General features: G+C 45.3%; 2 protein-coding genes across 2 annotated transcripts in view; one reads left to right on the top strand and one right to left on the bottom strand.

Moving 5' to 3' along the window:
- The window catches only part of ciao2a (cytosolic iron-sulfur assembly component 2A), a 6,814-nt gene extending 4,396 nt beyond the window's left edge, over positions 1-2,418 (bottom strand). Inside the window, exon 1 of the mRNA XM_062042621.1 lies at positions 2,170-2,418. Within this exon, the coding sequence (XP_061898605.1) occupies positions 2,170-2,197 (28 nt within the window). The 5' untranslated portion in view covers positions 2,198-2,418. The remainder of the gene's footprint in view (positions 1-2,169) is intronic.
- A 208-nt stretch (positions 2,419-2,626) lies between these two features.
- spg11 (SPG11 vesicle trafficking associated, spatacsin) overlaps positions 2,627-26,306 on the top strand; it is a 35,057-nt gene continuing 11,377 nt past the window's right edge. Inside the window, exons 1-31 of the mRNA XM_062042620.1 lie at positions 2,627-3,010; positions 11,564-11,748; positions 11,825-12,046; positions 12,120-12,318; positions 12,386-12,526; positions 12,597-12,964; positions 13,043-13,188; positions 13,260-13,356; positions 13,425-13,580; positions 13,672-13,835; positions 14,949-15,125; positions 15,231-15,302; positions 15,375-15,502; positions 15,586-15,770; positions 15,831-16,026; positions 16,092-16,295; positions 16,363-16,469; positions 16,543-16,688; positions 16,751-16,915; positions 16,983-17,049; positions 19,902-20,064; positions 20,134-20,342; positions 20,406-20,514; positions 20,577-20,736; positions 20,813-21,043; positions 21,124-21,324; positions 21,388-21,495; positions 21,565-21,730; positions 21,807-22,021; positions 22,101-22,839; positions 24,183-24,328. Coding sequence (XP_061898604.1) covers positions 2,814-3,010; positions 11,564-11,748; positions 11,825-12,046; positions 12,120-12,318; positions 12,386-12,526; positions 12,597-12,964; positions 13,043-13,188; positions 13,260-13,356; positions 13,425-13,580; positions 13,672-13,835; positions 14,949-15,125; positions 15,231-15,302; positions 15,375-15,502; positions 15,586-15,770; positions 15,831-16,026; positions 16,092-16,295; positions 16,363-16,469; positions 16,543-16,688; positions 16,751-16,915; positions 16,983-17,049; positions 19,902-20,064; positions 20,134-20,342; positions 20,406-20,514; positions 20,577-20,736; positions 20,813-21,043; positions 21,124-21,324; positions 21,388-21,495; positions 21,565-21,730; positions 21,807-22,021; positions 22,101-22,839; positions 24,183-24,328 — 5,769 coding nt within the window. The 5' untranslated portion in view covers positions 2,627-2,813. The remainder of the gene's footprint in view (positions 3,011-11,563; positions 11,749-11,824; positions 12,047-12,119; positions 12,319-12,385; positions 12,527-12,596; positions 12,965-13,042; positions 13,189-13,259; positions 13,357-13,424; positions 13,581-13,671; positions 13,836-14,948; positions 15,126-15,230; positions 15,303-15,374; positions 15,503-15,585; positions 15,771-15,830; positions 16,027-16,091; positions 16,296-16,362; positions 16,470-16,542; positions 16,689-16,750; positions 16,916-16,982; positions 17,050-19,901; positions 20,065-20,133; positions 20,343-20,405; positions 20,515-20,576; positions 20,737-20,812; positions 21,044-21,123; positions 21,325-21,387; positions 21,496-21,564; positions 21,731-21,806; positions 22,022-22,100; positions 22,840-24,182; positions 24,329-26,306) is intronic.

Genomic DNA, 26,306 nt, shown 5'->3' with positions numbered 1-26,306 from the left:
TGCTGAGAAGGTGATTGGCTGCAAGCTCCCATCCCTCCGGGACCTGTTCTCCTCCAGAACCAGGAGGCATGTGGGTCGGATCACAGCTGACTCTTCTCACCCTGGTCACAAACTATTCTCCCCTCTCCCCTCAGGCAGGAGACTACGGTCCATCCAGACCCACACCTCCCGCCACCTGAACAGTTTTTTCCCCTCAAACATCAGGCACATGAACAATAACAAGATTTGATAGCTCAGGCACAGCTCATTTTATTACCTATTCTGTGTTATGTGTTTTATAGTGATGGGTCCGGCAACACCGATGCATCGGCGCATGCGTCGAGCTCATATTTATTTATTTATTAGCCTTTATTTAACCAGGTAAAATCCCATTGAGATCAAAGATCTCTTTTCCAAGGGAGACCTGGCCAAGAGGGCAGCAGCAAGGTTACATTAAAAACAGTAAACAAATACATAAAACATCACATTTACGACATTAAAACTTGCTCACATAACACATGTGCATACAGACAAGGTAGACTGCAGTCCTTTCACAGAAGCTTTAAACTCATTCAACGTAACAAGGGTTTGAAGTTTAATATTCGATTGTAGGTTATTCCAAGCCTTCGCTGCTGAAAACCTAAATGCTTTCTTGCCCAGTTCAGTTCTTACTTTCGGTACGACAAATTGCAGAACATTTATTGAACGAAGATTCAATGAAGATTCATAGAGCAAAACCCTGTGTCGGTGCGTGTACCGCTTTTAGAAAGTCACGTGACCGATCATGAGCTGTTTCGGTCACGTGACCAAAACGCGAACTATGTCGCACTGATGCCTCCTCTGTGCCCTGTGAGCGGGTTTTTTCTACAGCCGGAGAAATAATAACTAAGAGAAATCGTCTAAAATTTAATACGTTGGAAAAACTGTTTTTTTTAAGTAAAAATGTGTAAAAAATAAATTAAAAAAATCCCCAGTCCACAAGCATCCTCATTCACAACACGTTCTCTTAGATTTCCATGTTATGATACATGTTCACATTATTTATTGACTGTATCTAAAAAAGATAAAAATATATTTTTATTTAAATAAAGATATGAAATAATCCTAAATGAAATACAATGTCTTGGTTTATATTATTGTATATACTAGGTCAGTGGTCCCCAACCACCGGACCGATTGGTACCGGGCCGCACAAAAAAATTAAACAATTTTTTTTTTTAATTATTAAATCAACATAAAAAACACAATATATACATTATATATCAATATAGATCAAGACAGTCTGCAGGAATACAGTTCGTAAGCACACATGATTGCATTTCTTTATGAAAAAAAAAATAAAAAAATAATAATAATAATAGCCGCCCCCCCCTCCCCCCCAATGACCGGTCCGCAGCTACAAAAAGGTTGGGGACCACAGTACTAGGTCATAAAATCAGTGTCAGTTGAGTCGGTCCATAGGTTGCCTGTAGGGATTTTTAATGTCCAGCAGATGTCAGTATAAGTGACACAGTATCAATAAAGTTTTGCAATGTTTCGAAACGCTTCATGACTTAAATTGATTGATTGAGACTTTTATTAGTAGATTGCACAGTGAAGTACAATTGACCACTAAATGGTAACACCCCAATAAGTTTTTCAACTTGTTTAAGTCGGGATCCACTTAAATTGATTCATGATACAGATATACTATATCTACTATCATCATAATACAAGATGATAGTATATATCACACAAGATAATCATCAGGGTATGTACATTGAATTATTTACATTATAAACCCATCACTAGTGTTTTATGTTGCACGATTGCACCAAGAAAAATTCCTAGTTTGTGAACCCGTTCTCAAACAATGGCAATAAAAACTATTCTGATTCTGAAACATTACTACATTTGATTACCTTATGTACCATCTCGAATCCAACAACACCAAACTCTGTTCATTTAATCCACAACTTAAGCACCATCCTGTCCTATAAGAACTAACCCACACACTAACTTTAACAGGGAAATCGTCCATTTAATAGTTCAAAAGCTGGATCCGCACACAGCAATATCTCCGACGACTTTACATCGATCTATGTCACCTGCCACTCAAACTCTCAACGCGTCTCCGACTACCGTAACTTGACGTCTGCTTAAAACGGGCAGTTTGTCAACGTAGTCTGGCGTCAGTTTGCAGTCACTCACCGTACACTTCTAACGCCTTCTCTTCCATCTTCGTGCTCCTCGGAACATTACAAGGGTGAAAATGTTTCCTGAGGAGGTGAGTTGGCCGTTAACAAGGCCGGGCACCGTGTGCGAGTCTCATGATAAGAAGCAAGAAGGTCTACATGCACCAAACGGAAGCAGACTAAAGAGAATGTCAGCGAAAGAGACAAGTCAACCGTTCTGAGATCAGCTCAACTCATACTGGTTGACATTTTGTTTCTGGAAAAAGCAATCGATGCCAGATCGGTCGTGTGCATATCACAAATTAACATTGTTATTTTATCCAACATTAATAATTATATACATGATGATTATGTAATTTAATATGCTTTAATTTACATCGAGGGTGATAGACAACTAAAACAAATATTAGCAACCAAACTACTTTATATCAAATCGAAATGACGTCGTTTGACTAAGTAGCCTTTCCTTTTTTTCTCATTGGGCAAACCCAGTCAGCTGATGGCTGGGCGACCTGTCACGTGACAGCTATGGCTGACTGTTTATAAAAAGAGGTAAAAAAAAAAGAAGTCAGACATTAGAATATGTTTGAGCTGTTTGACAGTTAAAAACCTTCCGGAAACATTCGCGTAGAAGAAGTATCCATTTGGCTAAATTACAAGATGGAGGAGAGCTCCTCCATCGAGGTAGCGCTCATTCCAGAGAACCATCACTGCCGTGAGGTGGATAACATCATCAAAGCTCAGCTGGCTCCCGGTGAAACTTTGCTCGGGTGTCTGGAGGTCGGCGGGACGCTGGTGCTGTGGGACCCAGCCAACAGTGAGGTCGCTCCGGTCACGATAGACGGTTGCTACCAAGAGTGAGTTGGAGTTCGCCTCTGTCTTATTACAATGTAAAATGATATGTATATATATTTTTTACATCATGTACGAACTTTTTATATCTATACTTCAACATGAATTCATGCAGTGGCCCATAGAGATGGGATTTAAGGAGCCGTTCCTTTCAAAGAGTTGTTCAAAATACTTGCCGATTATTATAGTTCTTAAAAAAAAAAATCTCCAGAAAACAATCACTGGCAGCAATTATTAGATAATGTATAACTGAATAGTTTACATTTACAAAAACATTTTTTTTACTGGTGGGAATTATTCTAAAATGTAGCCTAAAATTGTACAAACCCCGTTTCCATATGAGTTGGGAAATTGTGTTAGATGTAAATATAAACGGAATACAATGATTTGCAAATCATTTTCAACCCATATTCAATTGAATGCACTACAAAGACAAGATATTTGATATTCAAACTCATAAACTTTATTTTTTTTTGCAAATAATAATTAACTTAGAATTTCATGGCTGCAACATGTGCCAAAGTAGTTGGGAAAGAGCATGTTCACCACTGTGTTACATCACCTTTTCTTTTAACAACACTCAGTAAACGTTTGGGAACTGAGGAGACACATTTTTTAAGCATCTCAGGTGGAATTCTTTCCCATTCTTGCTTGATGTACAGCTTAAGTTGTTCAACAGTCCGGGGGTCTCCGTTGTGGTATTTTAGGCTTCATAATGCGCCACACATTTTCAATGGTAGACAGGTCTGGACTACAGGCAGGCCAGTCTAGTACCCGCACTCTTTTACTATGAAGCCACGTTGATGTAACACGTGGCTTGGCATTGTCTTGCTGAAATAAGCAGGGGCGTCCATGGTAACGTTGCTTGGATGTCAACATATGTTGCTCCAAAACATGTAAGTACCTTTCAGCATTAATGGCGCCTTCACAGATGTGTAAGTTACCCATGTCTTGGGCACTAATGCGTGTGTGTGTGCTCGCGCACAGGGTGCGTGTGATGCGTCAGTGGGTTAGATTTGTGGCAGAAGTGCTTGTAGTTAGTGCATGCTTCGTGCTGCCCCTGCTTGCTACTCTCTGCTTACAGCTATCGCCGCCAGCTAGCCCCTGGGTGGGTGAAAAGAGGAGCCGAGTGTGTAAGCCTCCTCCTGCTGGTACAAAGCCTCTCCACCACCAAGACTCCTGTGGTGCCTCCTCGTGGCCACACACGGTAAATTGCGTCTTTGCGGACACAGGCAAAACTGCAGGTGATCTCGGAGCAGCAGTGGGCCCCAGAGGCGAGGCGTGCAGGCCCACCAGTGTGTGGATACGCCCTGGCGTCCGCTAACTACTGCCCCATCTATGGGTTAAATAGATTCTCCGCGGGTCGCCACCTTGTCGTGGTGGAGAGCCGTGTGTGTTCCAATGAACCTAAGAGCGATGCCGTCGAGAGCCTCGGCTCCTGGTAGGTTCAACCATGGCGGTAGGGTCGAGGGGGAGGTTCCAGACGAAGCGCGATCCAAAAACCTCAACGGCGGAGCTGGCGGAGGATGACGCGTCGCCCCCGGCAGTGAAGGCGGATGAAGGTTAAGGGTGCCTCACTGCCTACTGGGTGCACCGTGTGTGTTTGGCTACGGGAGTAAACCCCTAACGACAAATCTGTTGTGAAGACCCGCATCAGGCAGCCATCAACAGACCGGTGTGCTGGCAGTCTTCTGCAACTCCTTTCTGCAGAAGGTCGTCATGAGCTCTTCATGCCACTGGAAGACGTAGGGGGGAGCCAAGGTAGTGAGGGTAGTGACTGCGCACCACTTCCTTCACTCTAATCTACTCCTCGCGCAGGCCTGCTCCAAAGACCCCCACCCCCTTTCCAACCCCATCCCCTCCCCTCCAAGTCCTGCGGCGATGGAGAAGGGTGGCAGATACAGGTCAGGATGTGACTGGGAGTATCTAGCCCAACTCTGCACGCAGGCGGCGTGGGATAGACGGTCGCTGAGGTACGGGACGGAACAGCGCGTCTCTTCGGCAGCTCCCCACGTGACTGAGCAGCCCCACCCTGCTCACCCTGAGATGGGAAGGGCCTAGAAAATGTGGCCTAAAAATGGTCTGTTCCTCCACTCCCGGGCAGCCTACCGCAGCTGCCGGGTCATCCCCCCATGCGGTCGAAAACACAAGAATAAAACCCGACTGACACTCACACTAGCGACTTGGAACGTCCGTACGCTTTTGGATGTGCGTGATGATTCATCTCGTCCCCGCAGAAGAACAGCGTTGGTGGCGCACGAACTGAAGAGGTACAACATCGACATTGCGGCCCTTAGCGAGACCCGCTTCCATGGGGAGGACTCCATAGCCGAGGTGGGAGAAGGATACACTTTTTTCTGGAAAGGGCTTCCGGAAAGCTCCCGCCGCCTCCCTACTTCAGAAGCTTCCCGAATCTCCAGTTGGCATTAGCGAAAGGTTGATGACCTGGAGGATTCCCCTCACCAATAACCGTTACTGCACCCTCATCAGCGCCTATGCCCAAACACTGATTGCCGACCCTCAATGTAAGGAAGAGTTCTATGCCTCCCTGCACTCCGTCATCAGCAAAACACCACTCACTGACAAGCTCATCATTCTAGGGGATTTTAACGCAAGAGTGGGCTCGGACAGTGTACTGTGGAGGGAAGTGATGGGTCGGCATGGTGTTGGTAAGCTCAACAACAATGGTCTCCGTCTTCTCACTCTATGTTCTGAGCATCAACTGGTCATCACAAACACCTTGTTCCAACTGAAGAATAAGTACAAAACATCCTGGCAACACCCTCGCTCTAAACACTGGCATCTCCTAGATTACATCATCACCCGCCACGCGGACAGGAAGGAGGTGCGCATCACTAGGGCCATGCGTGGAGCTGACTGTTGGACTGACCACCGCCTGATCAGAATAAAGATTGACTTAGAAATACGTCCTCAACAGAGAAAAACACCACCTTCCAAGAGGCTCAACTGCGATGCACTGAAGTCTACGCACTCCGTCAACCAGCTCAGGAAAAAGGTAGCAGATCAGCTGTTCAAGATTCCTGAAGTACCACCAGATCTGGACACTGGACCTACCTGGAGCACCCTACGCACTGCCCTCCACCAGGCGGCCGTGGAGTCTATAGGGTACACCAGAAGGCGACATCAAGACTGGTTTGACAATAGTGCGCCAGGAATCTATGACCTGCTTCAGGCAAAACACAAGGCCCTTGCAGTTCACCTATCAAACCCTCAATCCACCGTCCTGAAGGCTCAGTTCATCCGTCTCAGAAGTGAAACCCAGTGCACCCTCAGAGCCATGGAGAACGACTGGTGGACCCAGAAGGCCCGCGAAATACAACATCACGCAGACACCAACAACTCTCATGCCTTCTACGACTCCATCAAGTCCATCTATGGCCCACAGAGGAAGAACATCACCCCAGTTAGATCTGCTGACGGCACCACTCTCTACAAGGACAAACAACAGATCCTGGACAGATGGGCTGAGCACTTCAGGGTACTGTTGAACACCACAAACCCTGTACAGACAGACATACTCTCTGACCTCCCATGCCTGCCCCCTGTAGACTCACTGGACTCCTCTCCCAGCTTCTCAGAAGTACTCAAGGCCATCAAGGGTCTAAAAAACAACAAGAGCCCAGGCCTTGACGAGATCCCGGGAGAAATCTTGAAGCACGGTGGATATCTTCTGCACCGCAGAATGCACCAGCTGATCACTGCCATCTGGTCGTCTGAAGTCATCCCGCAAGATTGGAAGGATGCTAACATCATAACGATCTATAAACGCAAAGGCGACAAAGCAGACTGCGGCAACAGCAGAGGTATCTCCCTACTATCCGCAGCTGGGAAGGTGCTAGCAAGGATCATGTTACATCGTGTAGCAACTCATGTAACCGAAAACATCCTGCCCGAATCTCAATGCGGCTTTAGACGTGATCGGAGCACCGCAGACATGATCTTTGTTGCCAGACAGGTACAGGAAAAATGCAGAGAACATCGCAAAGACCTATACATGGCATTCATTGACCTGTCCAAGGCCTTCGATACAGTAAACCGGGACTTGCTGTGGAAAGTACTTGGAAAACTAGGTGTACCAGCAAAGTTTTGCAACCTACTGCGAAAGCTACATGATGGCATGCAGGCCTGTGTGAGCAACGGCGGCCAACAATCCCCATTTTTCAGTGTGAATGTGGGGGTCAAGCAAGGGTGTGTCCTTGCCCCAACCATATTCAACATGTTCATTTCCACTGTCACCCTCCTGTCCCATAAACACCTGGACCCCACAGATGGAATTCAGATACAATACCGGCTAGATGGTAACCTTTTTAACATCCGTCGCCTCCAAGCCACCACTAAACTCACCACCCAGCATATTCTGGAACTACAGTATGCAGATGACTGCGCTGTACTTGCACACTCACCAGAGTCTCTCCAGCGCGCACTGAATGTGGTAGCCTCCATCTACAGTGCCATTGGTCTTCAGATAAACACCAAGAAAACACAAATACTCGTGCAGGAGTTCACTCCCAGCCAAACACGCCGATCCTCACCCTTGACGGGCACCCATTAGCCACCGTCCCCCATTTTACGTACCTCGGTAGCACCCTGTCACCATCCTGCACCGTTGACGATGACGTCCAGGCCCGTATTGGCCTGGCCTCTGCTGCCTTTGGAAGGCTACGGTCCAGGGTTTTCTTGAACAGGAATCTAACCATCTCCACCAAGACAGCCGTGTATAAAGCAGTCTGCCTCTCCACGCTGCTCTATAGTTCTGAAACCTGGACACCCTACCAGAGGCACATCCAGAGTCTCGAGGCCTTCCACATCCGCTGCCTCCAAAGGATCCTAGGTCTAACCTGGGAAGACAGGGTGCCCTACACTGAAATTTATGACCGGACCAACACACCCAGCATCACAGCACTCCTTGGCCAAAAAAACCTAAGATGGGTCGGACATGTGATCCGTATGCCAGACCACCGTCTACCCCGTTAGATATTGTATGGCCAGCTTTCAGTCGGTCAAAGGTCTGCCGGGGGCCAGAAAAAACGGTACAAGGACCACATTAAAACTCTCCTGAAAAAGTGTGACATCAAACCACCAGCACTGGAGTCCCTGGCTGCTGACCGCCAGACCTGGAGCTCTACCTGCCACCAGGGAATCACACATCTTCAGGAGAAGTTCACAGAGCGGAGAGCACAGCGGCGTGCACAAAGACACCAACGTGCCACAGCACCAGCGACCATCACTGCTGCCTTCCCCTGCCCCTCCTGTGACAAAGTCTGTGGATCACGCACAGGCCTGAGCAGCCACCTGGCTATGCACAGGCGAAAGGCACAACAATAACCAATCCAATACGTTGTTTAGAGCAACGTCATCATCGACATCGATGGACTGCCATAAGCAAGCAAGTAAGGGCACTAATGCACCCCCATACCATCACAGATGCTGGCTTTTCAACTTTGCGCCTATAACAATCTGGATGGTTCTTTTCCTCTTTGGTCCGGAGGACACAACGTCCAGTTTCCAAAAACAATTTGAAATGTGGACTCGTCAGACCACAGAACACCTTTCCACTTTGTATCAGTCCATCTTAGATGAGCTCAGGCCCAGCGAAGCTGACGGCGTTTCTGGGTGTTGTTGATAAACGGTTTTCGCCTTGCATAGGAGAGTTTTAACTTGCACTTACAGATGTAGCGACCAACTGTATTTACTGACAGTGGGTTTCTGAAGTGTTCCTGAGCCCATGTGGTGATATCCTTTACACACTGATGTCGCTTGTTGATGCAGTACAGCCTGAGGGATCGAAGGTCACGGGCTTAGCTGCTTACGTGCAGTGAATTCTCCAGATTCTCTGAACCCTTTGAGTATATTACGGACCGTAGATGGTAAAATCCCTAAATTCCTTGCAATAGCTGGTTGAGAAAGGTTTTTCTTAAACTGTTCAACAATTTGGGATGTTCCAAATAAGTGTTTGATGAGCATTCCTCAACTTTATAAGTATTTATTGCCACCTTTCCCAACTTCTTTGTCACGTGTTGCTGGCATCAAATTCTAAAGTTAATGATTATTTGCAAGAAAAAAAAAAGTTTATCAGTTTGAACATCAAATATGTTGTCTTTGTAGCATATTCAACTGAATATGGGTTGAAAATGATTTGCAAATCATTGTATTCCGTTTATATTTACATCTAACACAATTTCCCAACTCATATGGAAAGGGGGTTTGTATTAATGTGGTGCCATATTCACATGCTTTCACAGTGACATCATTATTTAGAATTTTTGCTCACCCCTCCTTAAAAACCTTGTAGAACAAGAGCATTTTCGCAAAACAGAAACAAAATAAATGACTAATGAGTAAGAATAAAATGTATTTATGTATGAAAAGTACAAATAAAACTAAAATAAAAATTATTAAATGATAAATATGTGATTAAAAAAACAAAACAATATTACCCCACTTGGTGTGTGTACTCTTGAATTACTTTACATATTAGATCAGTTACCCAGAAAAGTGTACACAAATAAATAAATACAATCAGTTAAAAGTAAAAATAATAAAAAAGTGAATCCAAATACTGCTGTTTTCTTCGACCGTGACTAATTTTCTATTCCGTATGCCAGTCTTGTGACACTGTATCTGCATCTGCATAAAAAATGTCTCTCAAACAAATGGTCCGCAACTGTACATCGGCTCTCATCGATCACTTACAGTGCATCCGGAAGATACGCAGCACGTCACATTTTCTACATTTTGTTATGTTAAAGCCTTATCCCAAAATGTAATACATCTATTTTTGTCCTTAAAATTCTACATACAATACCCCCATAATGACAATGTGAAGATTTTTTTTGCAAATATATTAAAAATGTAAACATTTTAAATCACATGTACTCTTTGCTCAATACTTTGTTGATGCACCTTTGGCAGTAATTACAGCCTCAAGTCTTTTTGAATAGGAGGCCACAAGTTTGGCACACTATCTTTAGATGGGAATCGTTGGTTTTCATCCAGGATGTCTCTGTACATTGCTGCATTCATCTTAGTCTAGTCAGGCAGGTGACCAAGAACCCGACGGCCACTCTGTCAAAGCTACAGCATTCCTCTGTGGAGAGAGGAGAACCTTCCAGAAGGACAACCATCTCTGCAGCAATTCACCAATCGGGCCTGTATGGTATAGTGTCCAGACGGAAGCCATTCCTTGGTAAAAGTTTGACAAAATGCACCTGAAAGATTCTGACCATGAGAAATACAATTATCTGGTGTGATAAGACAGAGATGGAAGTCTTTAGCGTGAATGCCAGACATCGTGTTTGGAGGAAACTAGGCACCGCTCATCACCAGACCAATACCATCCCTACAGTGAAGCATGGGGGTAGGTTCAAATGAATAAAATTAGCTAAAATGCGAAGATAACATGTTAGCATGCTAACATTAGCATGATAAAAGATACATTTGCATAATTTAAATGTTTCGCCAAGTATCAAAATCAAAGATTTCTAGGTTTAAACATATACCGTATTTTTCGGAGTATAAGTCGCTCCGGAGTATAAGTCGCTCCGGAGTATATGTCGCACCGGCCGAAAATGCATAGTAAAGAAGGAAAAAAACATATATAAGTCGCACTGGAGTATAAGTCGCATTTTTTGGGGGAATTCATTTGATAGAACTCAACACCAAGAATAGACATTTGAAAAGCAAAGAATAAAGAATAGTGAACAGGCTGAATAAGTGTACGTTATATGACGCATAAATAACCAACTGAGAACGTGCCTGGTATGTTAACGTAACATATTATGGTAAGAGTCAAATAACTATAACATATAGAACATGCTATACGTTTACCAAAAAATCAGTCACTCCTAATCGCTAAATCCGATGAAATCTTATACGTCTAGTCTCTTACGTGAATGAGCTAAATAATATTATTTGATATTTTATGGTAATGTGTTAATAATTTCACACATAAGTCGCTCCTGAGTATAAGTCGCACCCCCGGCCAAACTATGAAAAAAACTGCGACTTAAAGTCCGAAAAATACGGTACTCATAAAATTGGCCCTAGTGTGTGAACGTGAGTGTGAATGTTGTCTGTGTATCTGTGTTGGCCCTGCGATGAGGTGGCGACTTGTCCAAGGTGTACTCCGGCTTCCGCCCGAGTGCAGCTGGGGTAGGCTGCAGCACCCCGCGACCCAGAGAGAGACCAGCGCTAGAAAATGGATGAATGACATACCTGTTCACATTGTCATTATGGGGTATTGTCTGTAGAATTTTTAATTACAAAAATGAATTGATTTCATTTTGCAACAAGGCTGTAACATAAAATGTGGAAAAAGGGAAGTGCTGTGAATACTTTGCACTGGAAAGAGCCTTTCAAAAGACTTGACTCGTTCGCAAAGGTCACATCTATAGTGGCCCCTACATTACCCTTCTTTACATGTGGACCAGGCAGAGACCTTATCGATATAAAGTCGCTTAATGTTGACAAGCTCCAAACAATGCTATTAATATAATCATATCATATGAATTGTGTACAACAACATGTTTCCTGTGCAGCTTCTCTTGGGAGGAGCCAAGTAGCCACCATGTGGCGGGTGGAGCCTTGCGACTGCTGGCTGTCGGCTCTCAGTGTGAGCTGGCCGTGCTGGAGGTGGACGCAGAGAGAATACCGTCCCTCTCCATGCATGTCGATGAATGTCCTGCACAGCGCCTCCAACAGGCTGTGTCAGAGCAGGACCAGAGTGAGTGCTTTCGCGGACTACGTCAGGTCAGGCCGGTCCAGTACACCGTGGTCACTGATTGTGTCTTTATGTGCAGGCGCGTGCGGCTTGAAGGTGGTGCGCGTGCTCTCGTTCGTGTCGGGCCGCTGTTGCCTGCTGGTGGACGCCATCTGGCTTCTGCAGCTCATGTGGTCGCCCACGCAGGAAGTGTCGCAGACGCTGAGCTGCTGCCGCATCGCTCCGACGGACGCCGCCGCCGTGGCCCATTGCTGCGTACGTGACGACAGCGTGTTCGCCATTGGCGAGAGCGGACTCATCTGTATCCTTAACACGCTGACACCGCGTTAACACATTTCATCACTGTTACATAACTTCTTTAACTCCGCCTCCAGCTGTCTATTATATCCCTAATGGTGTCCTCCTGGCCACCATTGACCTTCCGGCCTACTTCAGCCAAGGCCTAATGGAGGAAGAGCTTGCCTCCGCTTCCTCCTTTTTCTGCTTCCTGGAGGTGTCGTCAGATCTAAGCACAGCGGTGGCTGTCACTAAGGCTCACGCCGCCATCGCCATTGACCTCAATGACTACTTCAGGTGCTTGGGCTTCGCCTGTGTTGAATTTTACAATACTGTACCCTTTATCATCTTTTTCTTCTTCCAGGCGGCACCCAGAACGCCTGCTGTGTGAGGCGACCACCACTCACCCGCCGCTTCTTCGATCCCAGCAACCGGCTGACGAGGACAGCTTGGCGAGCTCCGGCCGCAGCCTCGCCTCGCTGGGATGGAGCGTCAACTCTGACCGGTAAACTCGCACACGTCACGCCATCTGACCCTCGCCAAGTAGTTCTACTCACTTGCCACTTCCTGTCCAGCTCTTGGGGGTCTCGTCTGACCTCTATGTACAACACAGCCCAGCAGTCGCCTCCCTCCTCCTCCTCCTCCGCCGTCACCTCCTGGTCCTCCTCGCTCCCCGGCCGAGGGTCCCATCAGCCTCCGCTCCACAGCAGAGTTCCCGCCGGCGGGGCGGCGGTCGCTTTCGCCGTCCCCGAATCATCCGTCCCGTCCCTGCTCTCCGTGTCCGAGTTCTCCGCCATGTTGACCTTTGTCTCCCCCGGCAACATGCGGACCATTGGTGTCTTGTGGGACTTGGAGTCCAGGAATGTGAGGTACCACCAGGCGGAGGGTCAGGCGGCGCCGGTGGAGCTTTGTGGCGAGAGGCATCACAATCTGCTCCTCAAGAGTAAGCCTTCCTCTTGCCTTACTTTAAAATATTCAAGTTCTGGATTTCTGATTCCCTCATTATCGTCTTCCTCTGCAGAAGCGGGAATGTTCCAGGTCTTGTTCTCCGTTTCCCAGCCTGACTTGCTCACCAGGCTGATGTTGTTTGGCAGCGCGGCCACCGTTGACGCAATTTGTCACCTAAACAGCTGGGGGCGCTGCTCCATCCCCATCCACTCCCTGAAGGTAGGAGGCAGACTTTTGTGCGTTCTGTGCATCATTCACAATCCATGTCGTGTTGTCGTCGTGTGTCGCAGGCGGGAGTGAAGAACCGTCAGCTGGACACGGTGGATTTCTACCTGAAGAGCAAAGAAAACCTCCTGAAGACGTCAAGCGCCTCCAGCTTGAAAGAACGTATGACATGCGAACCTCCTCGTGGTGTGCTTTTTAATACACCTTAAAGTTGTTTTCATCCACAAAAGGCGTCCAGACGCTGTGTCCCGCCTTGGACCTGCTCTGCTCCGCCATCAGGGAATCCAACAGTGACGCTCAGAGCCGGCAGTTCTCTGAACAGCTGCTCAGCATAACGCTCAACTTTGTCAACGCTCAGATACGTTGCATACTCACTCACATGCACTGTAAGACATCGTTAGCCAGTTGATGGTATTCAATGCTACTTAAGCATTAGCACCGTGCGTCTCCTGAGCGAGTGTGTATTGGTGTGCGCAGACGAGGAAGAAGATGTGCGGAGCTGCGTGGACGTCCTGAACGAGTACCTCGCGGAGCTTCGAACCTTCATGAAGAAATATCCGTGGCCTACAGGGGGAGACACCCACAAAGGCGAAGTGCCTGCTGAGGCGGAAGTGGACGATTGGGAGCTACTGCCCATCGAGGTGACTCCTGGTCATTTGGTCAACGTTACAAAGTTCATGCATCTTAAGTAGGAGTGCACAAAAAAACTCAATTCACATCAGAAAAACAATTCTTATTCATCCCGATACCTAAGTGATTCCTAATTTTAAAAAACATACAACTTTTTTTATTTTTTTATAAGAATCAATTAAAAAAAAAAATGCTTTTAGGCCATTTCTTGCAACCAGAAGGAGCTTTTTTAACCTGTTTTTGATCAAAGTCTCATGATGAATATCATATCAAATAATACATTGTGAGAACTGGTTTGATTCGACAATCGATTCCGAATTGAATCGTCACCCCAGGAATTGGAATTGAATCGAAATGTTAGGTGCCCAAAGATTCACACCCCTAATGTTAAGCGGTCAACGTTACAAAGTTCACGCATCTTAAGTATGAGTGCACAAAAAAATTGATTCACAAAGCAATTCTTATTCATCACAATTCTTAATTGATACATAATTTTAAAAAAACAAAAAACTTTTTAAATTTTTTTTTATAGGAATCCATTTTTAAAAAGATGCTTCTAGGCCATTTCTTGCAACCAGAAGGAGCTTTTTTAACCTTTCGCCAGTTTTAATAAAAGTTTCATGATAAATACTATACCAAATAATACATTGTGAGAATCTGTTTGATCCGAGAACTGATTCCGAATCGAATCATCACCCCAGGAATCAGAATCGAATTGAAACGTTAGGTGCCATTGATTCAAACCCCTAAAGTTAAGAGATTCAAGCTGCCACCTCAAGATGAACAGAACACTTCCTTGCACTCCAGAGTAGTGAATATGGACAATACGTGCTTGGTGATTATGGCAAACATAATAATCACAATTATTTTAATTGCTATTGTAACCACGATTAATTACACAATTACTCATTAATTTGAAAACATAAGTAGTTATTGCATCACCAAAACGCAACTTTAAATATAGTTAAAAAAACGGATGTAAATTAATAACGAATTAACCACAACAAGTAAAATGATAATAGTAATAACAATATATTTAAATAAAAATAGCAAAAAGACCCCAATAAGATTCAGTTTTTCCGTTTGGTTTTTAATTCACACACACGTGTGTGTGTGTGTTGCAGGAATTGGTCCGGCTGTCCGTCCTGACAAATGACATTCCCAGAGCTCAAGCGGCCTTGAGGAGGCGGGGTCGTCCAGACTGGCGTCTGTCGGCCATTAGGGTGGTGGGCCTGCGCCAGGTCTTCTGCTGCTTGCAACAGCGAGACCTGGAGACCGCCAACACGCTCCTCACCAACATGGTGAGTGTCAGCTCAAGACACACGACCTCACTCACTTCCAGATGTTTTGGCTCCGCCTCCAACACGTTCAATATGAAGAAACTCATCAGCCTACTTGTTCGTCAGGGATTCAACGTGAAGAACGAACTGCATCGGATTTGCATCTATACGGATGATGAGGACCTGCGGGAGTTTGTGGTGAGTCCTCTACTTCCTGTCATCACTTCCTCTCTTTGCCTCGGCTGAGTCTCTGATTGGCCGGCTCCTCAGGGGGAGGAGCTTTCCAGGCAGGCCCACTTTTCCGAGGAGGAGAGTCAAAGCGTTGTATTCATCAAGGAGGTGAAGCGTCTTTTGTTTCTTCCGGCTTCCCGCCATCCAAAGGTCCGCTACTCCAGCAGGTGAGCGTCTTGCCTTACTCTCCGGTCGCCATAGCAACATGGCCGCAACACAATCCTGATCATGACATTCCACTCCTTTGCAGGGTGGTGGAGGTGTTCCTCAGGGAATCTGCAGGCGGGGAGGTTATGGAGGAGGTGTTGGGACAGAAGGGGTCCGGGGAGGAGGATGAGGAGGCGGGGCTTTGGAAGAATATGAGACTCGACTGGGTGAAGAACTGGAACAAGATTAGCAGAACTGCCATCCTGCTGTCCAGACGCCGGCCCTCAGGTAGAAAATGTTGGAGGGCTGGATTGTTTGCAAATTCAGGATGCATTGTCTGTTTTCTAGATTTGAGCAAGTGTGACGCCGCCGTCTTATGGCGTCACATGACCGCCCTCCACAACCACTGCGGTGTTGTCGACTGGATCGGGAGCATCGAGGCCTCTGATACCTCCCACTGGCCGGAGTTAACACCAGAAGTGGTGAACGACCACACGTTGTGCAGCTTCTTCTTGAAGGAGGTCATCCTGGACCTTCTGGCCAGGTGGGTCGGGGTTTTTCACCACGACCATGCAGACGACTCGCTGACTTCTTGTGTTCTCCCTGCAGGAGGCGCGTGTTCATCCCGGATGAGCTCGCAGACTTGGAGCAGCTTTTGTGGCGGCTAGCTCAGGGGGGAGGGTTGATGGCGTCCGCCCCTCCCCTCCCACAGTACCGCTCGCCGCTCGGTCTGGACTTCCACGCTCTGGTCATCAGCTGGTGTCTGGAGCGTGGTCTGCAGTACCTTCTCTACGCCTACCTGGAGCACTACAGGTGCGCTCGCCAAAAGGCCCCTGTGTCAAGCTGGCTGCTTATAGCATGTCGTGTGGGTCCTCTGCAGCCTAACGCCCAGGAACTGTCCTCTCCTGGCTGCTGGTGGCTCCAACCCAACTCAACCCTGGTCTGACATGCTGGTGAAGATCCAGGAGATCAGCAGAGACCTGACAGGTGGACCGCACACGTACAAAGTGCTGTCACGGCTTCAATCTTATTCAGGGCTTTTTCCCGTGTGTTCCTCCAGACCCAGGACTGATTTTCCAGGCCAGTCTGACCAGCGCTCAGGTTCTGTTACCAGGCAGCCCGCCGTCCCTCAGCAGCCTTCTTCTGGAGGGTCACAGTCTGCTCGCCCTCGCCACCATCATGTTCGCCCCTGGAGGCGTCGACCAGGTAAAGACCAGGTGTAAAAATATAAATGCTTCCTGATCTCTGATCTACTTCCCGGTTGTCAGGTGGTGTTGCAGGGGGAAAGGACGCCCAGGGCGGCGCTCTCCGTCGATCCTCAACTGATGAAGATGGCACTGACGGCGTATCCCAAACTGAAGGCCGCATTGTTCCCCGCAGGACCGATAGGACTCTGCCTGTTTTCTGACGTCTCCATCTACCACCTGCTGCAGGTGTGTCCACAGTCCACTCAGAGACAAACATGTCGGGTCTTCTTACACGGTTCTGTGTCTCTTACAGTCCCTCCATCCGCTCGAACCTTCCAGGCTTTTCGGCTGGCAGGTGGCAAACTCCCTCAACTCTAGCAGTAGGTGGCATCCATCTGTAGAACCTAGCGCTGGACAATTTATCGAATTTCGATTTTGGCTTGCTGTTGTTGTATTTGTTTATTTGAAGGACAATGTGCAGTTACAGTACATTAAAAAGATCGCTACACCAGATTTAGCACCATGCTAATTTCAATCTGTAGTCCTGTAATGGCACATTTAAAATCCGCAATTAAAATTACACAAGATTTAAAATACATAACAAGATTGAAATTACATAATGAAAAGCAATTTACAATACAAGTTCAATACATAGAGAAAGTGCGAGTTACAAATCAGTGTACCGTCAAGTTAAAGTATTCTAGCAGCATCATTTAAAATGCAGAAGTATATAAAGGCAACAGTGTTTATCAAAGTCCACATAACACAGTATACAGTGTATTAGCCATCAAGGGCATCATCCAATAGCTATATACTAGGGGTGTGGGAAAAAATCGATTGGAATTCGAATCGCGATTCTCACGTTGTGCGATTCAGAATCGATTCTCATTTTTAAAAAATCGATTTTTTATTTATTTATTTTTAATTTTATCTTTATTTATTTTTTTAATTTTTATTTATTTTTACTTTTGTATTTTTTTTAAAATTAATCAATCCAACAAAACAATACACAGCAATACTATAACAATGCAATCCAATTCCAAACCCAAACCCGACCCAAAACATATTGTCGTCTTGGATTTACATTTGTGTGTTTACATTATTGCAATCAGTTGATAAAACATTGTCCTTTACAATTATAAAAGCTTTTAACAAAAATATACCACTCTGCTTGCATGTCAGCAGACTGGGGTAGATCCTGCTGAAATCCTATGTATTGAATGAATAGACAATCGTTTTGAATCGGGAAAATATCGTTTTTGAATTGAGAATCGCGTTGAATCGGGAAAAATCGATTTTGAATCGAATCGTGACCCCAAGAATCGATATTGAATCGAATCGTGGGACACCCAAAGATTCGCAGCCCTACTATATACCCCATTGGTACTACATACGTAAACAAGATGGTATTATTATACTATTAGACTGGTACTCTGGTGGTCATTAGATGGTACCTGCGTGGGGTATCATCTGATGGTCAAATATCCGTCTCGTTTTGTCACGATCATAAAAATATTGTAATCTAAAAAAAACATTAATTGGTCACGCAATCTACATGCAAATTCCTGAGCTTGCAATAGTAAAACGGATGAGTGAGCAGTAGAGTGAAAACAAGTTTGGGATCTCACCATGGTCGCTACTTTTTTTGACACAACGCTATGCCTCGTCAATAATTACAAAACTAAAAAAAAATAAAAAAATAAGGCATTTCCACGTTCGCGTACCCATGGACCGAGTCACAGAATTGGCCAATAAATTGGAATTCACTGTTAAACGCAGGATATCAGGGAAATTGACATAAATGTGAGTGAAATGTTGTGATTTTAAAGAGAAGGAACATTTGTTTGGGAAAATAATGTGTCCGGTACTGCTCATTCATCTCTGAAACGTGTACTGAACTAAACAATGTCGAGATGGCAACTTGAAACACAGACGTAGCTATGGTACGAAGCTAAAGCGAAGAAGAACAATCCATACACACGCAACATATCTCATCTGTTGTTGTGAACGACATCACCAATGTAAGATCAATGTACAAACAGGACAGCAGTTGCAACTTGAGAGGCTTTTTTTTTTTTTTTCAAACGGCCTCAATTCGTCTCCTAACTTGTCAAGCTCAGAAAAGCAGCACAATTTCGCCCTTCACAATAACAGCATTGTGCGCAGCAAAATAAAGGTTTCAAAAAAATACCTTACACAAGCATAATGTACTTAAAGCACTTATTAATGCATTTACAAAAAAATATTATGCTTTTACCTAAAATATTGGTCAAAATTGTCTAAATACACTACCGTTCAAAAGTTTGGGGTCACATTGAAATGTCCTTAATTTTTAAGGAAAAGCACTGTACTTTTCAATGAAGATAACTTTAAACTAGTCTTAACTTTAAAGAAATACACTCTATACATTGCTAATGTGGTAAATAACTATTCTAGCTGCAAATGTCTGGTTTTTGGTGCAATATCTACATAGGTGTATAGAGGCCCATTTCCAGCAACTATCACTCCAGTGTTCTAATGGTACAATGTGTTTGCTCATTGGCTCAGAAGGCTAATTGATGATTAGAAAACCCTTGTGCAATCATGTTCACACATCTGAAAACAGTTTAGCTCGTTACAGAAGCTACAAATTTGACCTTCCTTTGAGCAGATTGAGTTTCTGGAGCATCACATTTGTGGGGTCAATTAAACGCTCAAAATGGCCAGAAAAAGAGAACTTTCATCTGAAACTCGACAATCTATTCTTGTTCTTAGAAATGAAGGCTATTCCACAAAATTGTTTGGGTGACCCCAAACTTTTGAATGGTAGTGTATGTATTGCACCAGAAAATGTGAAGATTTTTGAGTTTTATTGAATATTATGACACAAAAAGCTTACACTCTACGGTGGTAAAATAAGTGTAAAAGGTAAAAAACAGAATAAAAAAATAAATAAAATGGAAAAACTGATTTTTTTAAATGGATGGATGGATGGCTTTTGTTATTTTGATTTATTGTTGTTAACGCGTTACGATTGTTTTACTTGTTCTTTATTTGTTACTAATTTGTTACTAATTTGTATCCATTGTTTTTTAATTTATTTATATTTACAGTTGAGTTTTGCTTGTAAAATACTTAAAAATTAATTAATAATCGTTTTATTAATTATAATTTTAATATCAATCAAAAAAATTGTGATTATTATTTTTGCCATAATCGTCCAGTGGTCTTCACGTGTGCCGTGTCTCCATAGAAACCACTGAGCTGCCCCACTTCTCCAGCCCACAGCTGGTGGACAGCTTCGCTCTGGTGGACAATTTAGACTATTTGTACTACGTGCAACATGGCCGACCATCCTTTGCCTTCGCCACCTTCCTGCTGCAGCAGCTGATTGGATGCGACCACGTTGGCCGGCTGTGAGTTGCTCTCGGGGGCGGAGTTACTTCTAAGCACGGGTGATAATGATGTGCGTGTATGTGCATTAGTCTGCAGCAGGCCCAGCAGCACGTGCACAGGCTGGCTGTGCAGAATTTCAACATGGCGTCGGTGGCGGCGGCTGCTGTCTGTTTCTGTGAGCTGCTAGGAGTCAGCAGCCTCCAACTAAGAGTGGATGTCAAGGTCCTGAATGCCATCTTGACACACTGGACACAACCCAACACACACTGTGGCTACACACAGCCTCTACACACGCTGGGTAAACACACACATTAAACACACATGCACGCATACACAGGTGGTAAACACACTCGCCTGTCAGTGTCCAAAGGTGTCAACCTGGTGGAGGCAGAGCCAGGAGCAGCAGAGGAGCTGATTGGCTACCTGGAAGCTGCAGTGATGGACAGCCTGGAAGAGAAGGCTGTAAACAGGTGAGCTTCATCATCATCATCATCATGATCATCTTCTTTATCATAAAATTTGCTTCCTCCAGGTCGTCGTGGGAGGCGGCTCAGGAGTGGGAGTTGCCTGTGCAGTTCTGTCATCTCCACGCTCTACCTCTCAGCTCTGTTTACCCCGCCTACTGCGCACGTGACGGACAGTACATCCACTTCCTGTTGTTTGTCCAATTGCACCACTTCCCGACGCAGCAGGTGTGTAATGAGCGGCCGCCACCGATGGCGTCGCCTGTCCTACCGCTCACCATATTTCTACTTCCTGTCACGCCAGGTTGGCTCACTGGTGTCGCAGTTTGGGCCCGCCCTCCAGGACCACCTGAGGCTCGCCTTTCAAAACCTGCAGGTCTTCAATCAGGGGTCCTCAGGGGAGCGGGAGTCTCCTTGTGAGCTGTTCCAGGTGCTTCTGAGTAGCCAGAAAGAGGAGGGGCCGAGCAGGTACCTGCTGGGGGAGGCTTTAAGACAACGCTGCCCGACGTTAGCCGTGCTGGCCTCTTGTACACAGGTGACCTTAGGCCCGCCCACTACTAAACCACAGGCTTTCTACCTGCTCCCTGGACAATGTTAACAGTGTTTGATTGACAGGAGGCGGAGCTGCTCCCGTGCTTGTGTGTGTGGCTATTAACCTCCATCGAGGATGTTACCACCAAGGAAGCCACCTCCCACCTGGCTGACACCCCCGAGCACCATGAGTGGACCCTTCACGACCTGTCAATCATCTGGAGGACCCTGCTGGGGCGGGGCCTTGTCAGGCCACTCCTGCGAGGCTTCCAACTCTTCCAGAGGGTAAAGATATAAAAGTTTTCTTCCAGGAGCTTCCTGATCCATCAAGTGTTGTGGTGGTTTCAGGCCTGCCCCCTGCTGGCGGTGCTCAGCATGTTTGAGTTGTGCTGCGACTACAAGAACTTCTCTGGGGCCAAAGTGAAGCTTCTGGACTTCCAAAGGACGCTTGTCACTGTGAGGATATCGACCATGCCACACACACCATGCGGTCATCATCTTCATTAATTAACTTCTCCTCTCCAGCTGAGGAGTAGCGACCAGGCGCCCCCTGGTGGCCTCCCTCTGCAATGGCTAGAGAGTCAGGCCTCCACGTTGCTCCTCATCATGTTGCAGCGTTGCTCCTCCCAGTACCACCTCCACCGCCTCCTGCTGCTCCTCGCTGATGTGGACACACTCCTTAAGACTGACGGTGAGAGGTCACGCCGCTTGACTTCTTCCTGTCTCCAGGCGCCAATCGTCATACTGTCGTGTGTGTGTGGTTGCAGGTGCAGATTTTAAAAAGCTGAGTCAGCTTAGTCAAATTCTGCAGGGGTCAGAAGTCAGCATCTCTCCAAGGTTGCTCCAGTGCGATTCCTCCTCCGTCCAGCAGGTGGAGTTCCAGGCCATCGTGGATTCTCTACAGTCGCGGAGGTTCTACTCACAGGCCCGTCAGGTGGCGGTGCTGGCAGGGCTTCCTGTCCACCGTTTGCTGCTGTGTCAGGTGTGAAATTTAGAAAATGTTGACCAACGTTAGATTTTTGCATGTCGTTTTAATGCTTCTGTCATTCCTCCAATTGAAGCTGCTCCAGGAAGTCCAGTGTCAGAGGTCCAAGCGTCAGTGGTCCAGATTGGAGACCCGTGTGACCTTTTGGCACAGGTGTCACCAGCAGCTGCGAGCCGAGAGCGCAGATCCCGAATCAGCCTCCCACTTCTTCCTGTCACAAGCGGAGTCTTTGACGTCCGAGTCTTCCGCGGTACCGGAGGCTCAGTCCGAGCTGTTGGCGGTCCGAGAGCGCTGCCTGCTGCTCGGGATTGCCGCTCACTGGCTCTCCCTGTGCAGCCCGGCTCCCACAATACAGATAGAAAGCCTGGAGAAGAAGCTGTGGATCAGCCAGGTCCGGCAGCACGCCCTGGTGGCCGCCATGGGAAGGCAGAGCGTTTTCAACCTGCCACCGCCCGCCGCCACACCTGAAATTAACACATATGACGTCCTCATGAAGGAGTTTTCATTCTCCAACATACCAGAGCTCAACAGCGACACACTCCTCAGTCTGGAAGGACTTCCTGGCCCGGCTGAGGAACATCTGGATGTGGATCCAGTTCTGAATCCAGCCGAAAAGAACACTCTGGCCGTGCTGGTTGATAGCTTGTTAGACGAAGGAAGCATCCATAAAGCCAGCCGCGTGTGCCGATACTTCTCCTTGTATCATCCCGACGTCTGGCTGGTTCTACGCTGCAGAGGCCTGGCGTCCGGAGAACTCAGCCCCGAAAAAACGAGAGATGTGCCTGAGGCTCCGCCCACCATGCTCCTCCACACCTGTAAGAAACATGGCGTGGCAGGAGCGTATTCACCTACTTGGGGGCCCATGGCAAACATAGTAGTTGTGGCCCTCCACCTAACAAAAATAACATGGTACAGTCGAACCTCGATTTCCAAACTTAATTGATTGTTGAACATGGTTCGTAAATCGAAAAGTTTGTATAGTGAAGAAAAGTTCTCCATAAGAAACAACGTAAATATGAATAATTGGTTCCAGCCTTGACAAAAATCCATATTTTTGTGAAGGTTTGTACACTGAATACATTATAAAATGCTATACAGTACTGCACATCAAACAAACAACAATGAGGGGATGAATCAACTTTCTATTGACAAACTAAAACAACAACGACAAAACTGAACTGTCCTGTATGCGCTGCTCTGTCAACACGCGCACACACACACACAAGTACCTTTGGTGCCCTCACACACGATCAAAAATCACACAAATCCTTAACTATAACAACCGTTTTGCTACAAAAATAAACAATCCACTTACAGTATATTAACATCAGCAATGGTCCTCTCGTGAGCGACTCCTTTGCCAAAGGAGTGTGCTCTTGGAAAAGGCGCCGCTGATCGAGACGTAGTCTTCTCCTCCACTGTGAAATAAGTCCGCTTTGGCATCTTTTCTCAAAAAAGTTTAATAGGAGCAAGTACAAATTGGCTTCCAGAGGAGCACAAAATGAATGAATGAAGCGCTTGTACACAGAGACGGCTCGCACACAGAGGCATACTTGGCACGATCTAAAAGTTCGTAAACCGAAAGGCGTGCGTATATCGAGGTTCCACTGTACTTTACCACTGTCGGTAGTAACTGACATGTGAGCTGCTCATTAAAGGTTGGCAAGCCACGCAATGAGTATCACTGATCGTAACACTTTTACTAAATTGATGGGAACATTAATATTTTAGAAAAGCGTAAGCCATTATTGCTATTATTGTTAAGGCTGGAAGTGTGTGACTGGTGGGAAAAAGAGAGCTCTTGACTTTGGCCGAGATACTTTTTTATGTGATATTTTGGGGACCCTGGAAATCTCGGGGCCCAAAGCAAATAATGGTAAAAACGTCCCTGCCCCAGGCAGCTGTGGCTATTATGTAGCTTACCCACACTAATTTGTGATTGTGGAGTGAATGAATGATGGGTTCTCAGCGTAAAGCACTTTGAGTCACTTGAACAAAATCTTTTTATTATGATTATGATCACTGGTGACAATTCCAGCTGCGCACAAAATAATAACCAGTGTCAGGCCTATTCATTCAAGTGTTGGCACTCTCGAGTAATTGGACGGCGGAAGCTAAGATTTCGTATTGAACATCCTGTCAACTGTTTCTGTCGTAGCGCCGTCGCTGAGCAGCTTGTCGTCCTTCGTGATGCTGCCCCTTCCTGAAGACGAGCTGGCGGTGCAGCTCCAGAAGCTGGTGGATCAGTGTCGCCATGGCAGTAATTACTGCAAACAAGTCCTCAGCCTCTACCAGCTGTCCAAGGTAAGCGACCTTTCCATCGTGGCTTACTCACATCAGCAAAGTACAGTAGCTGAAAATATTGCATGTGAGACCATGCCAAGATGTCTCTCTGGAGGGCGCTCTTGTCAGAAGTCCATGACGCCTTCTGCTGAGCCTTTGATAACGACTCACAAGCACTGTCTAATATTATAATCTTAGTTATGACACATCAATCACAGGATAATTTTAGAAGTGTGGTCACCTGCTGCTTATTAGAAACATTGCAGACATGAGCTTTCAGCACAACTTTATTTGACTAATTGTAAATAAGTGTCATGGTCTCGATACTAGTTTAATAATACTTTATTATATGGCTGTAGCTTCAATGCTAATGAGCTGTGTTTGTCTCCAAGAAGCGCTATTGTGCATTTTATCCACTGTTTACCAGGGATGTTCCGTCTATGGTTTTATGCCGTCGATTCTGATACTGATCATCTATGAGGGATATGGGCAGATACCAATACTGATATTGCTGCTTTAACTGTACTTTGTTCTATTTATTGCAGTTAAACGGTGTAACAATATCAACGTAATATTCAAATTAGTTTCTTGATTTATATTATTACATACAATTTGTTGATCAAAACAAAGTCAATAGTACACAATAACTAAGCAAAAGCACAAACTCATTAGGGGTGTCAAAAAAGGATTTCAAATGTGCAAATGGCCACCCTGCTTATTAATCTACTGATTAATTTCCTTTTAATAGCTGCTTACTTTCCGTTGTAAAATACTTCCATCTACCCCTCTTTAACTTTACCAGGCACTTATTTGTTTGTGTTGTGTAAAGTGAGCTTAGCAGTTATCTCGGTGTGTGTAACACACAGGTGTCAAACTCAAGGCCCGGGGGCCAGACCTGGCCCGCCACATCATTTTGAATGGCCCGTGAAAGCTTGGAAATAATATGCATCAATGAAGTAGTTTATCTTTCTTTCTTTTTCTATTTTGACAGAAAAAAAGACATATATTTTATATATATCTGTATACATCAGTATATATCTTATAAACTTTATCTATCTAATAATGCAACAGATATTATATTATCATACATTCTGAACATTTTGGGGGGTAAAAACATACACAAATATCTACTTAGCCTTATGATTTCAAAGCAAGTTATCCATCAAATTGTACACTATAAACATGACAAAATATATATTATTTAAAACAGCTCGGTCTTGAGAATCCTATCGTAAGAAAAAAACGATGGTACCATTTTTACATATACAGTAATACACTGTGAAAACAGCAACCATATTTTTCATGCAAAAAAACTAACAAAAAACTGTCAGCTCAATCACCATAATTTTACAGTAAAATGGAGTGTGACCATTTTACTGTACATTTTATGGTAAAATTCTGCCATTTTTTTGACCGCAAAATCCACATTTTTTTTTCTTACAGTGTAGGTAAAATATACATTTACTAATCAAATGCATAAGTAATCGTGTGACTATATCATGCGGCTAATCCTTATACATGTATGTTTCTTGTGTTAATGTTACAAACGGCCGGCCTTCTACGGGCAGCCAAAACTGCAACGTGGCCCTCAATGAAAACGAGTTTGACACCCCTAGCGTAACAGGTCCAACCACGTATTCCAGTGATAATAATACTTGATAATGATACTTAAATCACTAAGAAATGCAGTTTATTTTGTTTAGGGAAGTAGCTACACTGTGTATGGAGAAACATCTGGTCAGCTGGGCAACTAAAAATAAATATAGCACCGTTTGTGATCGGCGTTGAAAGTCATTAATCGGCAATGGCTATCACATACTTTTTAATGACAGGGGGACAAACGTTAGCATTGTGCTAACAGTGTTTATTATTACATTTTAACAGCAACAACATGCTAGGTTTGCTTAAAAAAGAAGCAGAGTGAGAAAAACAAAACAAAAATCACTGGTCAGAGTTCCAGGCTGAAGTTTAAGATGTGTAGTGAAGCCTTCCCTCTCCC

Source organism: Entelurus aequoreus, linkage group LG03 (genome assembly GCF_033978785.1).
Source record: "Entelurus aequoreus isolate RoL-2023_Sb linkage group LG03, RoL_Eaeq_v1.1, whole genome shotgun sequence".
Taxonomy (NCBI): Eukaryota; Metazoa; Chordata; class Actinopteri; order Syngnathiformes; family Syngnathidae; genus Entelurus; species Entelurus aequoreus.
This window is presented reverse-complemented; position numbering and strand designations above follow the sequence as displayed.